Below are 13,838 nucleotides of genomic sequence, written 5' to 3'. Positions count from 1 at the left end.
TATGCTATTGTGTGTTTTGTTTGCCAGAGGGAGTCATTTTGTACATGCGCTATACCACCTTTTGCTTTTTGGATTTTTAAGTCTTTTCCACTGTGTTTTTCAGTGTTTTTATGATTGATGGTCACTTGTTGGCCTGATAGGTGTCTTGTGTCCAAATTTCATGTCAGTTCATCCAGTGGTTTCTGAGTTATGTCAATCCCACAAACGAACATTACACTTTTTATTTATATAGATTTGCATGCAGAAACACTCCAGGTGTGGTTGGGAAAAATCAGTAAAATTATTTTACTCTATTATTATATTTATTATTTTACTCTCTTTATTATTGATATTATTTCATTTATTATTTTACTCTAATTATTATTCTTACATTTATTATTTTACTTAATTATTATTATTACATTTATTATTTTACTCCATCATTATTGTTATTACATTTATTACTTTTCTCTCTTTATTATTACATAAGCACATTCACATTGGAGAAGGTTAGAATAATAGTTTTATCAGTGTTGAGCAATCCTATCTTAAATTACAGTTTTATGTAAATATTAGCCGTCCGCTGCTACGCCTTGCTGTGGCCCACATGGGGGTTCTGTGTGGAAGGTTTAGCCCAATTCTATCGTTGGTGGGGTTCAGAATGCTCTGTGATTGTAGGTGAACTATAAATCCCAGCAACTACAACTCCCAAATGTCAAGATTCTATTTCCCCCAAACTCCACCAGTGTTCACATTTGGACATATTGAGTATTCTTGTAGAGTTTGGTCCAGATCCATCATTGTTTGAATCCGCAGTGATCTCTGAATGTAGGTGAACTACAGCTCCAAAACCAAAAGACACTGCCCACCAAACCCTTCCAGTCATGGGAGAACTGTGTGCCAAGTCTGGCTCAATTCCATCATTGGTGGGGTTCAGAATGCTCTTTGATTGTAGGTGAGCTATAAATTCCAGCAACTACAACTCCCAAATGACAAAATCAATTTTTTTGAGTGAAGGACATACATTGAGTTGTTAGGTGTCTTGTGTCCAAATTTGGTGTCAATTTGTCCAGTGGTTTTTGAGTTCTTTTGATCCCACAAACAAACATTACATTTTTATTTGTATAGATTCCTACATATAACCCACATATATACTATATACTACATATATATGTATATATATTCATACACACACACACACACTACATATATACTGATAACCTGCTTGCCCTCAAACATTCAGAGCTCAAAACCAGGACGCACAAATAACATCAGAGTGTGGCCAAAATACCAAAGATTTTGCTTGTGGTTGCTTCTGGAGTGAGAGAATCAGCCATCTACGAAGACGTTGCCCAGGGGACGCCCGGATGTCTTGCAATCCTGCGAGGAGGCTTCTCTCATGTCTGTCTGTTTGTTTTTTTCTGTTAGAAATGTCATACAATTGTCTGGTTGCCCCTGACGTGATAAATAAATAAAATAAATACTAAATATTTTTAATGAGGAAAAACAGATAAGCAGGAAAAGTCTGCAGCAGTTTCCTTTTTCCTGAGTCTTCTGGGAAGGGCAAGATTTTGCCCCTTCCTCTCCCCTATAATGAGTTAATTGTGTGCAAACTACTTTTGTCCCTTGTACTCAATTTGCAGCAATTGAAGTAAGCCGAGGACAGCACAGGAAAGTGGGAGGAAACGAGAGAAATAGGGATGTTTTTAAAGCAGCTGGAAAGGAATGGGAGGACACAGGATGAGTTTGGACTGTCCTTGCCAAAGTGGAGCAGGCGGAGGATATGAATGTGGCAACACATTGCTGAGTCAGAACCATCCAACTTGAAACAGTGGTGGGAGCAGCTTGCCAAGCCAAGCATTGCAAGGTGGGCAGAAACACAAAGCAGAAGGGCAATCCAGAAAAAAACAAGGACAGATGGTGATAGACTGAAGGAATCGTTTGGAGAGGGATGGGGCGCAATCGCTGAGAAAAATAGCTGCATCAGAGATCGCCCTTGTCATTGAGCAAGGGACAAACGTCCCGTATGTCGCAATTAAGGTATTGAACGTTAAGGTGCCATGGGACGTCTTGTTGGTTTTGCAGCAGCAGGCTCAAGACCTCTTCCTTCAGGAAGTCAGACACTGGAGACGTTTGAAAGACATGCAGTTGGAGTGGTTTCTCCAAAACCAGCCTCTAAGGATGACTTGCAGTTTTGTCTCATGGTGTCTGCAATGCCAAGCTGCTAGATGTTGTTGTTTTTTTTAACACCACCTAAAAGGCTAATGTCAGAAGATCAAAAAGGACCGAGCAATGTTTTTACTTCCTAAAGAAAAGGAAGTTTCTAGGATCTTAACACAACGGTTGGTATGGATATCCTCACTGCCTTGAGGTTCAGGGAATTTGTAATAGTATGTGTTGAAAATTGTTAATTTGTTTTATATGGGTTATGTTGGAGGCTGATGGGTTCAGTGATTATTTAGAGAGGATTGTGGGATTTACTGTGGGATTTCCTAGAACTCAAAGTGATGAAGGTTCGAACCAGGGGAATGATTTTTCTCTCTGTGAAAAATCTGACTTGGAAAGTACAAGGCTTCAGGGTCAGTCAGAGGAGCCAGAAACTGCAACATTAGACAAGGAGTCATGTGACGAGATAAGTGATATAGAAGACTCTCAGGAAAACACACCTGGATCTATGGAGATCTACAAAGGTCTTTGTTTACACATCAGAGCAGAAAATAGGCATCATAGGTCAGAGCGCTTTCGTGGGAAAGTTGGGGAGAGATTTTGTGGGGAAAAACATGTCTTCATGGGTACCTATCAATTAGCAAGTGGGTTGTTGTAGGTTTTTTGGGGCTATATGGCCATGTTCTAGAGGCATTCTCTCCTGATGTTTCGCCTGTATCTATGGAAAGCATCCTCAGAGGTAGTGAGGTCTATTGGAACTAGGAAAATTGGTTTATATATCTGGACAAAGGACTCTTGTCTGCTGGAGCTAGGTGTGAATGTTTCAATGACCACCTTGATTAGCATTTGATAGCCTGGAAGTGGCTGGAGCAATCTTTTGTTGAGAGGTGATTAGATGTCCCTGATTGTTAGCAAGTTGTTTGCCTAAGAGTTAGTTCAGGCAACGTAGCGTTCAAGTGTGAAGCTGGGCCTGAGTTCTCTGGTTCTGCTTTCAAGTCAATTTGGTTTTGGATTTAAGTTTCCTGGAAGTATTCTATGTTCTTGTTTTTGTATTCCTGCTCAAGTTTTAGTAAGTGTGCCTTTTGCTTGTGGACTTAATGCTGTACTTGTGACTTTTTGGCTGTTTCTGGACTGTGTTCCTTGGGAACAGCATGAGACATTTGGACTACTGTTGGATTATCATCTGTTGCTAAACCTTTTTGGGTAGTACGTTTACTTTACTTATTCCTGATTTTTTTTCCTATGCTTTTGGTGTGTGCGTCTACAATAAACTGCTTGCTTATATTCTGGACTCTTGTGTGGTATTGTGGCCATAGGTGTTCCCAGGCCTGAAGTGCAACAGGTTATGAAATGTGCAGTTTGTTTATTTAGTTTGTGTTGTTCTTATTGAATTTTATGTTTGTAATTTCTTTTGCTTTTAACACTATATGCCACCTTGAATCCCACCCACTGGAGAAAAGTGTATAAATAAATACATCTATATAAATAAAAATGTAATGTTCTTTTGTGGCATTAACATAACTCAAAAACCACTGGACGAATTGCCGCCAAATTTGGCCACAAGACACCTACTAAACCAAGGAGTGACCATTACTAAAAAAAAGAATTTTGTCATTTGGAAGTTGTAGTTGCTGGAATTTATAGTTCACCTACAATCAAAGCGCATTCCGAACTCCACCAATTATGGAATTGAACCAATCTTGGCACACAGAACTCCAATGACAAACAGAGAATACTGGAAGGGTTTGGTGGACATTGACCTCGAGTTTGGGAGTTGTAGTTCACCTACATCCAGAGAGCACTGTGGATTCAAACTCTGATAGATCTGGACCAAACTTGGCACGGATATTCCATATGCCCAAATATGAACACAGATGGAGTTTGGGGGAAATAGACCTTGACATTTGGGAGTTGTAATTACTGGGATTTATAGTTCACCTACAATCAAAGAGCATTCTGAACCCCACGAACGAGAGAATTGGGGCAAACTTCCTACAGAGAACCCCCATGACCAACAGAAAATACTTATGGCCATCGCGTCCAACTCTCTTCACCAGGGCAAGAAAACGTAATCAAAGCCCTCCTGACAAAGAACCATCCAGCCACAGATATAGATATATATGCTTCACACACAGATATAGATTTGAACGGGACCCCTAAAGAAGGACAATTCTATATTGCATGTTCCAGAGTAGGCAAACGAGACACTCTCCACATCAACACTGACAAAGAGACAGCAAGAAATACTTTTAACCCACAAGCATCAAGACATAACATATATTAGAAACCAACACTTTCTCATTACTTTATTTTCCAGCTCACGAGACTGGGCCACAGCAACGTGTGGCAGGGGAGGGCTAGTAAATCTATATAAATAAAAATATAATGTTCATTTGTGGGATTAACAGAACTCAAAAACCACTGAACAAATTGACAGCAAATTTGGACACAAGACACCTAACAACCCAATGTATGTCCTTCACTCAAAAAAATTGATTTTGCCATTTGGGAGTTGTAGTTACTGGGATTTATAGTTCACCTACAATCAAAGATCATTCTGAACCCCACCAACGATGGAATTGAACCAAACTTGGCACACAGTTCTCCCATGACCAACAGAAAATACTAGAAGGATTTGATGGGCAGTGTCCTTTGGTTTGGGAGTTGTAGTTCACCTATATCCAGAGATCACTGTGGACTCAAACAATGATGGATCTGGACCAAATTCTACACAAATACTCAATATGCCCAAATGTGAACACTGGTGGAGTTTGGGGAAAATAGAATCTTGACATTTGTGAGTTTTAGTTGCTGGGATTTATAGTTCACCTACAATCACAGAGCATTCTGAACCTCACCAACGATAGAATTGGGCCAAACCTCCCACACAGAACCCCCATCTGGGCCACAGCAACGCATGGCAGGGGACGGCTAGTAAATAATAAGATGCTTGGAAGGTGAGGGCAAGTAATCAATAGTTCTTTGCCTACATGGCTACCCTACTCTGGTTTTTGGACTCCCAATACAAATGAATGTATTTTAAGCAGTGAATATTGTGATTCTCTAGCTCTGTTTCAATCCCTTTTGCAAGTTATTGTGAAGCAAAAATAAAACTCATTGCTCTTTGTATAGCAGAGAGACTATTGTGATCATGCCTTGGTTTTTGATCATTCTTGCTTTGTTTCCCCTTGACGGCCCTTTAGATCGACATGGAAGATGTGAGCTCCAAAAGGGTCAGTGAATTCTTGCAGAAATGTGTCAAACTTGAGGATCACGACAGGAATGCTCAGCCCAAAGAGGAGATCCTAGAAGTGCAATCTCTCCCTATCCTCGCACCATCCTACCCTCAGACAGTTCAAGGTATGAGAATTTCTTTCTTTTCCCTCACCACCAACTTCTTCTTCCTTTAGGAAACATGCATCTACAAAGCTGTCTTCCCATAGCACAGTTCATCATCATGTTTAGTTTTAATCATTGTTATTCATGATTTTTCATTGACAATAAAAACAACTTTGATGGGAAGGGGTGAGTTAGGGTACGGGAAAAGTGAAGGGGGTGGGGAGGGAGTCAGGGATAGGGGAGACACATGGGGGGGGGTGTTTCTTCCTTCTCTCTCCATATAGGTAATTACAGTAAATATTTCTCAACTTTCTTCATTTTCTTGGTAGTGAGTCTGTATAAGTGAGTTTTGTTCTTATTGTTGTTTCTGTTCTAATAATAGAAGTACTTTATTTTCTTTCAACCAAATATTCAGTGCCAAATGTGGTCCAGTGAATGAAAATGCATCCTGCATATCAGATGTTTATATGACGATTCATAACAGTAGCAAAACTACAGTTATGAAGTAGCAATTAAAATAATTTAATGGTTGGGGGTCACCACCACATGAGGAATTGTATTAAGGGGTCACGGCATTAGGAAGGTTGAGAAATGCTGCTCTACACTGTACTATGAGCAAGTTCATTAGATCTCTCTTCTCTCTTTCCCATTCAACAGAAGAAATATCAATGGTCTTCAACACCTGTGCAATGCCAGCCAACTTGGGCCCGTGCACCAGAAGGAGGCGTGAAAAGGGCACCGGCCATGATGGCACAAGCACGTCTCTCTACGTCGACCGGCGCAAATCCAAGGTGTGGAACTACTACACCAAGCTGGGGGATGCCTACGTTGAGTGCAATGTCTGCAAGAAGCAGTTGTCCTTCCACAACAGCACCACAACCATGAGGGAACATCTGGTGAGGAAACATAGCATCCGTGACACTTTGCTCTCTCAGTTAAAGGATGACCAGATTTCAGATCCTGACTACATAGCTCAGGAGAACGCAATCAAAAGGGCTCGCCAGCTAACACCTGAAAACAACAATCAGTACCACGCTGTGCCCTGCACAGAACCTAGAACTGACGTAATTCTGGAGCTTGTGCTAGAAATGATTTTTCGGGACCTCCACCCCCTCTCAGTAGTGAAGGACAAAGGCTTTGGTCTTCTGATTGGCTACCTAGAACCCAGTTTTATCCTTCCATCTCCTATGCAGCTCTCTAGCATGTTGTGGCACCGATACAACGTCGTCAAGCAACACCTGGAACATTACCTACAAACCGCCCAGTCTGTGGTGATCTGTGCTGAGTTCTGGGTCTCCCAACCCAACCAGACGTACCTGACAATCATGGCTAACTTCATCGATGGGGAATGGCGACGGGCAAGATGCATCTTGGAGACCCAACAGGTGCATGAGAATAAAATGGAGAGCAATTTGGGAGACAGGCTGTACTCGGTCTTGACGGACTTTGGGATGCCCAGCAAGTCTGTTTTCTGTGTGATGCATGACAGCCTCCAGGATATGGAGGTGAACTCCTCCCAACTCAAATGCATCTATGGCTGGACTAGCATGTGCTGTGCTGCTCACCTGCTGCACCTCTGCGTCCAGGCAGGTCTTGAGGTGGAGCAGGTACAAGAGGCCCTGAGTGCCGCTCGCAGCATCGTCTGCTACTTCCAGCAGGATGCTAAAGCCACCTGCTCACTGAATAGCAAACTGGAAGCCATCAACAAGACCAAACTGAAGCTGGTGATGGACACTGGAGCTCGGTGGATAACCACCATTGAGATGTGCGAGTGCCTGCTGGATCTCAAGTGGGCCATCATGTCCGTGTTGGAGGAACATCCCAAGGGAACGACAGTGGTCCAGAATTTGGCAGACCATCAGTGGAAACTCTTGCAGGACCTAATGCCTGTCATGAGGACCCTAAAGATCGCCACGTCCTTCTTGAGGGAGGAGCAGAACTTCTCCATATCTTCCTTGATGCCATGCATCCACGGCATTGTCACCGCCATTGGACAGCAGTCGGAAGAGGCAAGCGGCACCATTAAGACTGTGGTGAACAATATAAGGTCGGAACTCACACAACGTTGGGGCATCTCAGATGATGAGAAGCTGCTGGAGAGCCCAGCCGTGGTTGCATCCTTCTTAGACCCGCGTTTCAAAGAAATGAGGTTCCTCAGTCCCAGTCTGCGGAGTGAGCTCCACAAAAAAATCAAGAACATGCTGTCCCAGTTCTTTAATCACCAATCCCCAGTCTCAACCCAGTTCTGGGTTCCAAGCTCTGACTATAAAGCAGAGGTGAGTGAAGCCACCAGCCAGCTCTCTGCTCATAAGGAAAGAGGTCCAAGCGGACAGTCCCAGAGTATGTACGACATCCTCTTAGGGAAAGACCCAACGGAGAGCATGCCTGAGATCCACCAGCAGCTGGAGAACTACATTGTGGAGCCCCTCTGCAAGCGCAGCACGAACCCCTTGGACTGGTGGAAGAACAATGAGCACCGTTTCCCTTCTGTTGCCAGATTAGCCCGGCAATACCTGGCCATACCAGCAACGGTTGTGCCACCAGATCAGGCCTTTGCTGCCAGTGAAAGTACCCTGGAGCACAGGAGGGGCGTGCTTGCCCCCGAAAATCTGGACCAGATTCTCTTCTTGCATCAAAATTTCGATTTTTTGGAATCTATGAGAAATAGTGCTGAGAATCCGAATAAGACCGTACAGAACCAGTTCTGAAAGTTGGGTGTGGAAAAAGCACAGAAGCTACCCAGAGAATTAGTGTGTGATGTATTGTCGAAGGCTTTCGTGGCCAGAATCACAGGGTTGTTGTAAGTTTTTCGGGCTGTATAGCCATGTTCCAGAAGCATTCTCTCCTGACGTTTCGCCCACATCTATGGCAGGCATCCTCAGAGGTTTTGAGGTCTGTTGGAAACTAGGAAAATTTAATAATATAAAAATAAACTTTATTTATAGAATCATAGAATCAAAGAGTTGGAAGAGACCTCATGGGCCATCCAGTCCAACCCCATTCTGCCAAGAAGCAGGAATATTGCATTCAAATCACCCCCGACAGATGGCCATCCAGCCTCTGTTTAAAGGCTTCCAAAGAAGGAGCCTCCACCACACTCCGGGGCAGAGAGTTCCACTGCTGAACGGCTCTCACAGTCAGGAAGGTCTTCCTCATGTTCAGATGGAATCTCCTTTCTTGTAGTTTGAAGCCATTGTTCTGCATCCTAGTCTCCAGGGAAGCAGAAAACAAGTTTGCTCCCTTCTCCCTGTGGCTTCCTCTCACACATTTATACATGGCTATCATATCTCCTCTCAGCCTTCTCTTCTTCAGGCTAAACATGCCCAGCTCCTTAAGCAGCTCCTCATAGGGCTTGTTCTCCAGACCCTTGTTCTCCAGACCCACCATCTCCCCAATGGGGACTGGAGTGGCTTACATGAGGCCAAGCCCGAACAACAATTACAATAAAGAAAAACCGAAAACGCAAACCGAAAATGCGAACAATAATAACAACATCATAATTACATAAAACATGTTAATACATAATATAAAATTACAATAAGCACAAACACAATGACAATGGGCGCTCATATATCTGTGGAATGTCCAGGGTGGGAGAAAGAACTCTTGTCTGCTTGAGGCAAGTGTAAATGTTGATTAGCATTGAATAGCCTTGTAGCTTCAAAGCCTGGCTGCTTCCTACTTGGGGGAATCCTTTGTTGGGAGGTATTTCCTGGTCCTGGTTGTTTCTTGTCTGGAATTTTCCTGTTTTGTGAGTGTTGCACTTTATTTGCTGTCCTGATTTTAGAGGGTTTTTTTAATACTGGTAGCCAGATTTTGTTCATGTTCATGGTTTCTTCCTTTCTGTTGAAATTGTCCACATGCTTGTAGATTTCAGTGGCTCCTCTTTGAGACCTGACATGGTGGTTGTGAGAGTGGTCCAACATTTCTGTGTTCAACAATAATATGCTGTGTCCATGGAATATTGTGTCCAATTCTGAGCACCACAATTGAAGAGAGATATTGACAAGTTGGAATGTGTCCAGAGGAGGGCGACTAAAATGATCGAGGGTCTGGAGAACAAGCCCTATGAAGAGTGGCTTAAAGAGCTGGGCATGTTTAGCCTGAAGAAGAGAAGGCTGAGAGGAGATATGATAGCCATGTATAAATATGTGAGAGGAAGTAACAGGGAGGAGGGAGCAAGCTTGTTCTCTGCTTCCTTGGAGACTAGGCCACGGAACAATGGCTTCAAACTACAAGAAAGGAGATTCCATCTGAACATTAGGAAGATCTTCCTGACTGTGAGAACTGTTCAGCAGTGGGACTCTCTGCCCCGGAGTGTGGTGGAGGCTCCCTCTTTGGAAGCTTTTAAACAGAGGCTGGATGGCCATCTGTCAAGGGTTCTTTGAATGCAATATTCCTGCTTCTAGGCATGGGGTTGGACTGGATGGCCCAGGAGGTATCTTCCAACTCTAGGATTCTATGATTTTATGTTGGTTCATCAGGTGCTCTGCTATGGCTATAGAGAGTGGTATAGAGCAATAGCAGAGCAACCTGGACACAGCATATTATATATATCTCTGGAATGACCAGGGTGGGAAAATGAACTCTTGTCTGTTTGAGGTAGGTGTGAATATAGCAATTGGACATTCCACAGATATATAAACCCCATTGCAACATTCACACCTACCTCGAACAGAGAAGAGTTCTTTCTCCCACCCTGGACATTAATCCACAGATATATAAACCTCACTTGCGTAGTTTCCAACAGACCTCACAACCTCTGAGGATGCCTGCCATAGATGCAGGCGAAACATCAGGAGAGAATGCTTCTGGAACATGGACATACAACTCGAAAAACTTGTAACAACCCAATAAGTATGTGGTCAGTACACTGGGAAATGGAAGGAGGCTGTAGTATTGGAAAGGACGTATTTGCCTTCAGGTCACTTTAAAATACTCAAGAGGTCCGAGCTAGACTCAGCCTCGTAGTTGACAAATTAGCCTGCTGTCTAAGCTTATTCATGTTTTTCTAGTAGAAGTAGGTTGTTCCCTAAATAAAAGTAAGAGCCATGTTCTTGAAAAGCCATTTTCTAGGCCAGTAGACAGCGAGAAGATCCAACCAGTCCATACTTCAAGAAATAAAGCCTGATTGCTCATTGGAGGGAAGGATCGTAGAGGCCAAGATGAAGTCCTTTGGCCACATCATGAAAAGAAAGGAAAGCTTAGAGAAGAGTATGATGCTGGGGAAAATGGAAGGAAAAAGGAAGAGGGGCCGACCAAGGGCAAGATGGATGGATGGTATCCTTGAAATGACTGGATTGACCTTAAAGGAGCTGGGGGTGGTGATGACTGACATGGAGCTCTGGCGTGGGCTGGTCCATGAAGTCACGAAGAGTTGGAAACGACTGAACGAATGAACAACAACAAAGGCCAGTAGTTCTCAACTTGTGGGTCTCCAGGTGTTTTGGCCTACAACTCCCAGAAATCCCAGCTAGTTTACCAGCTGTCAGGATTTCTGAGAGTTGAAGGCCAAAATGTGGTGACTCACAGGTTGAGAACCACTTCTCTAGGCTGAAGCAGAACAAAGGCCCACATGCAACAGTGCATTCCTGGAGGGCAGATCCTGCAGATCCATGAAAGCATACCTGGGGAACTCAAATTATGCCCTTAGCTATGTTCGAGAAGACAGAAGAATGTAGACATGATCCCAGAGCTCAGATAAGTATGTTACAGTGCTCTGTGGGTCCATGCATGCTCCTGTGTGTGTATCAGTTACTTTAAGATAGGTTATGCAAAAAGCATCCTTTAGGCCAGACCTGTTCTAACTCCGGTATTGAAAAATTAACCCTAAAATACTTTCTTATGGGGCACGGGGGGTATTTCCACTTCACCACTACCTCTGCCACTGGTTTTTGCATCCTAAATCAGGCATCCATTCACTTTCTGTTGTTTAAAAAGGCTTCTCCTGGGCTAAATACCCATATATTCCGGCATATAAGACGACTGGGTGTATAAGACAACCCCCAACTTTTCCAGTTTAAACATAGAGTTTGGGATATACTCGCTATATAAGACTACTCCTCTTCCAACAGACACTAAATAAAATTTTTAAAAGCATCAGATTTGATTTCAATATGGTAATTTGCATCAGGATTCGTGGACTTAATGTGGTTCCGATGGTGAGGTGAAGGGGCGCCTCACCGGGAAGGTGTAAGTGAAGGGTGGAGCAAGCTGCAGGCATCTGGGGCACCCGGGATATGGAAAAAAACACAGCTCTTTTACCTGTCTGGCCCGCCCTTGTATCCTATTACTGTACCTCCTCTGCCTCTCAGTTTCCCCTCGTGACCGCCTGTGATTTGCACATTTGGTATATTCCTGCGCACGCGCAGGCAGCTTCGAAAATCTCGAGACTAAAAAGGACCGTTACCGTAGCCCCGCCCACCCTCCGTCATCATAAATAGCCCAACGCGGGGCTAACGGTCAGTTCTTCCGCCACAAAAGCAGTCAGAAGTCCTGAGGCATGACGTAGAGGGGAGGGCGGGTGATCTGTGAGGCAGAGAAGGAGGTACAGTAATAGGATACAAGGGCGGGCCAGACAGGTAAAAAAGTTGTGTTTTTTCCATACCCCAGGCGCCCCGGACGCCTGCAGCTTGCTCCACCCTTCACTTATACCTTCCCAGTGAGGTGCCCCTTCACCTCACTATCAGGACCACATTAAGTCCATGAATCCTGATGAATGGATTTTCTTCTACCGTATTTGTGCAGCGTCACCCTTAATGCTTTCATACAGTTACTCCATTCGGCAGGGACGCGGCCACTGCCATTTTTGAGCTCCTCCCCACAATATGCAGCAACCACAGATTCTCCAAATTTCAACACCTGCTCCATAAGATGACTCCTATGCATAAGGCTACCCCCGTGTATAAGACAACCCCCGTGTATAAGATGACTCCTGACTTTTGAGGAGATGTTCTTGGGTTAAAAAGTAGTCTTATATGCCAGAATATACGGTACATGCCACCCAAGCATCTCAACCTGTGGCTTCCAAACACTGGTCTCCAAGTGTTTTAAACGTCAACTCTCAGCAGCCTGTTCAGGGATCCTGGGAGATGAAGTCTAAAATAACTAGTGGGCTAGAATTTGGGAATCACTGATTTTGACAATGTTTAGAGGCATGTGGAGGAGCATGTGGTAGAGCCCTTTAGCCTTTCTCAGTTGTCCACCCTGGCTTTACAATGAATTTCTGTGATGCCTTTCCAATGGGGGAACCTAAGTATTCTTCATGTCTTCTGTTTGAAACTGAGGTGGTAGTACTGCAATCATCTAGATGTTTGAATAAAGCTTTACGCACTTCTGATGGCTGATTATGCTGGTAGTTGATTGGAGCTGGTGAGGTCAATGTTTCTGGGGTCATAGCTTGGGGACACCTTGGTGTGAAACAAATGCAAGTACTGTGGCATTCTGCTTTCTCACCCATGCAGTCCTAGAGAGGAGGAAGAAAATGGTGCCCATATACCAACCCAGATATTGTCTTAATCACAGTAGAGTAGCACTTCTCAACCTGGGGGTTGGGACCCCTGTGAGGGTCATGAGGGGGTGCCAGAGGGGTCGCCAAAGACCATCAGAAAACAGTATTTTCTCTTGGTTTTGGGGATTCTGTGTGGGAAGTTTGGCCCAATTCTATCGTTGGTGGGGTCCAGAATGCTCTTTGATTGTAGGTGAACTATAAATCCCAGCAACTACAACTCCCAAATGTCAAGGTCTGTTTCCCCCATATTGAGTATTCATGCCAATTTTGGTCCATAGTCATAATCGTTTGAGTCATAATTCATTTGGGATTTATAGTTCAACTACAATCAAAGACTAGTAATAACAATACAATATTATAATTATATTTATATATTTACATCACATGTAATATTACTAAGGAAAAGAAGGCTTAGAGAAGAGTATGATACTGGGGAAAATGGAAGGAAAATGGAAGAGGGGCCACCCAAGGGCAAGATGGATGGATGGATGGTATCCTTGAAGTGATTGGATTGACCTTGAAGGAGCTGGGGGTGGTGACTACCGACAGGGAGCTTTGGCGTGGTCCATGAAGTAACAAAGAGTCGGAAACAACTGAACGAATGAACAACAACAAATATTACTAATATTACAATATAATGGTATAGTGCAATATAGTAATATATAATACTGATATTGTACTATGCTAATAATATAATATATTGGGTTGTAGGTTTTTTCGGGCTGTATGGCTATGGTCTAGAGGCATTCTCTCCTGACGTTTCGCCTGCATCTATGGCTAGCATCTTCAGAAGCAGTGAGGTCTGTTGGAACTAGGAAGGGCAGAATATAAATACCATAAATTA

General features: G+C 43.5%; 1 protein-coding gene across 1 annotated transcript in view; it reads left to right on the top strand.

Moving 5' to 3' along the window:
• The window catches only part of LOC137095399 (E3 SUMO-protein ligase ZBED1-like), a 12,958-nt gene extending 4,315 nt beyond the window's left edge, over positions 1–8,643 (top strand). The window contains exons 2-3 of the mRNA XM_067462021.1: positions 5,349–5,505; positions 6,142–8,643. Coding sequence (XP_067318122.1) covers positions 5,349–5,505; positions 6,142–8,192 — 2,208 coding nt within the window. The 3' untranslated portion in view covers positions 8,193–8,643. The remainder of the gene's footprint in view (positions 1–5,348; positions 5,506–6,141) is intronic.
• Positions 8,644–13,838: the final 5,195 nt, after the last annotated feature.

Source organism: Anolis sagrei, chromosome Y, assembly GCF_037176765.1.
Source record: "Anolis sagrei isolate rAnoSag1 chromosome Y, rAnoSag1.mat, whole genome shotgun sequence".
Lineage (NCBI taxonomy): Eukaryota > Metazoa > Chordata > Lepidosauria > Squamata > Dactyloidae > Anolis > Anolis sagrei.
This window is presented reverse-complemented; position numbering and strand designations above follow the sequence as displayed.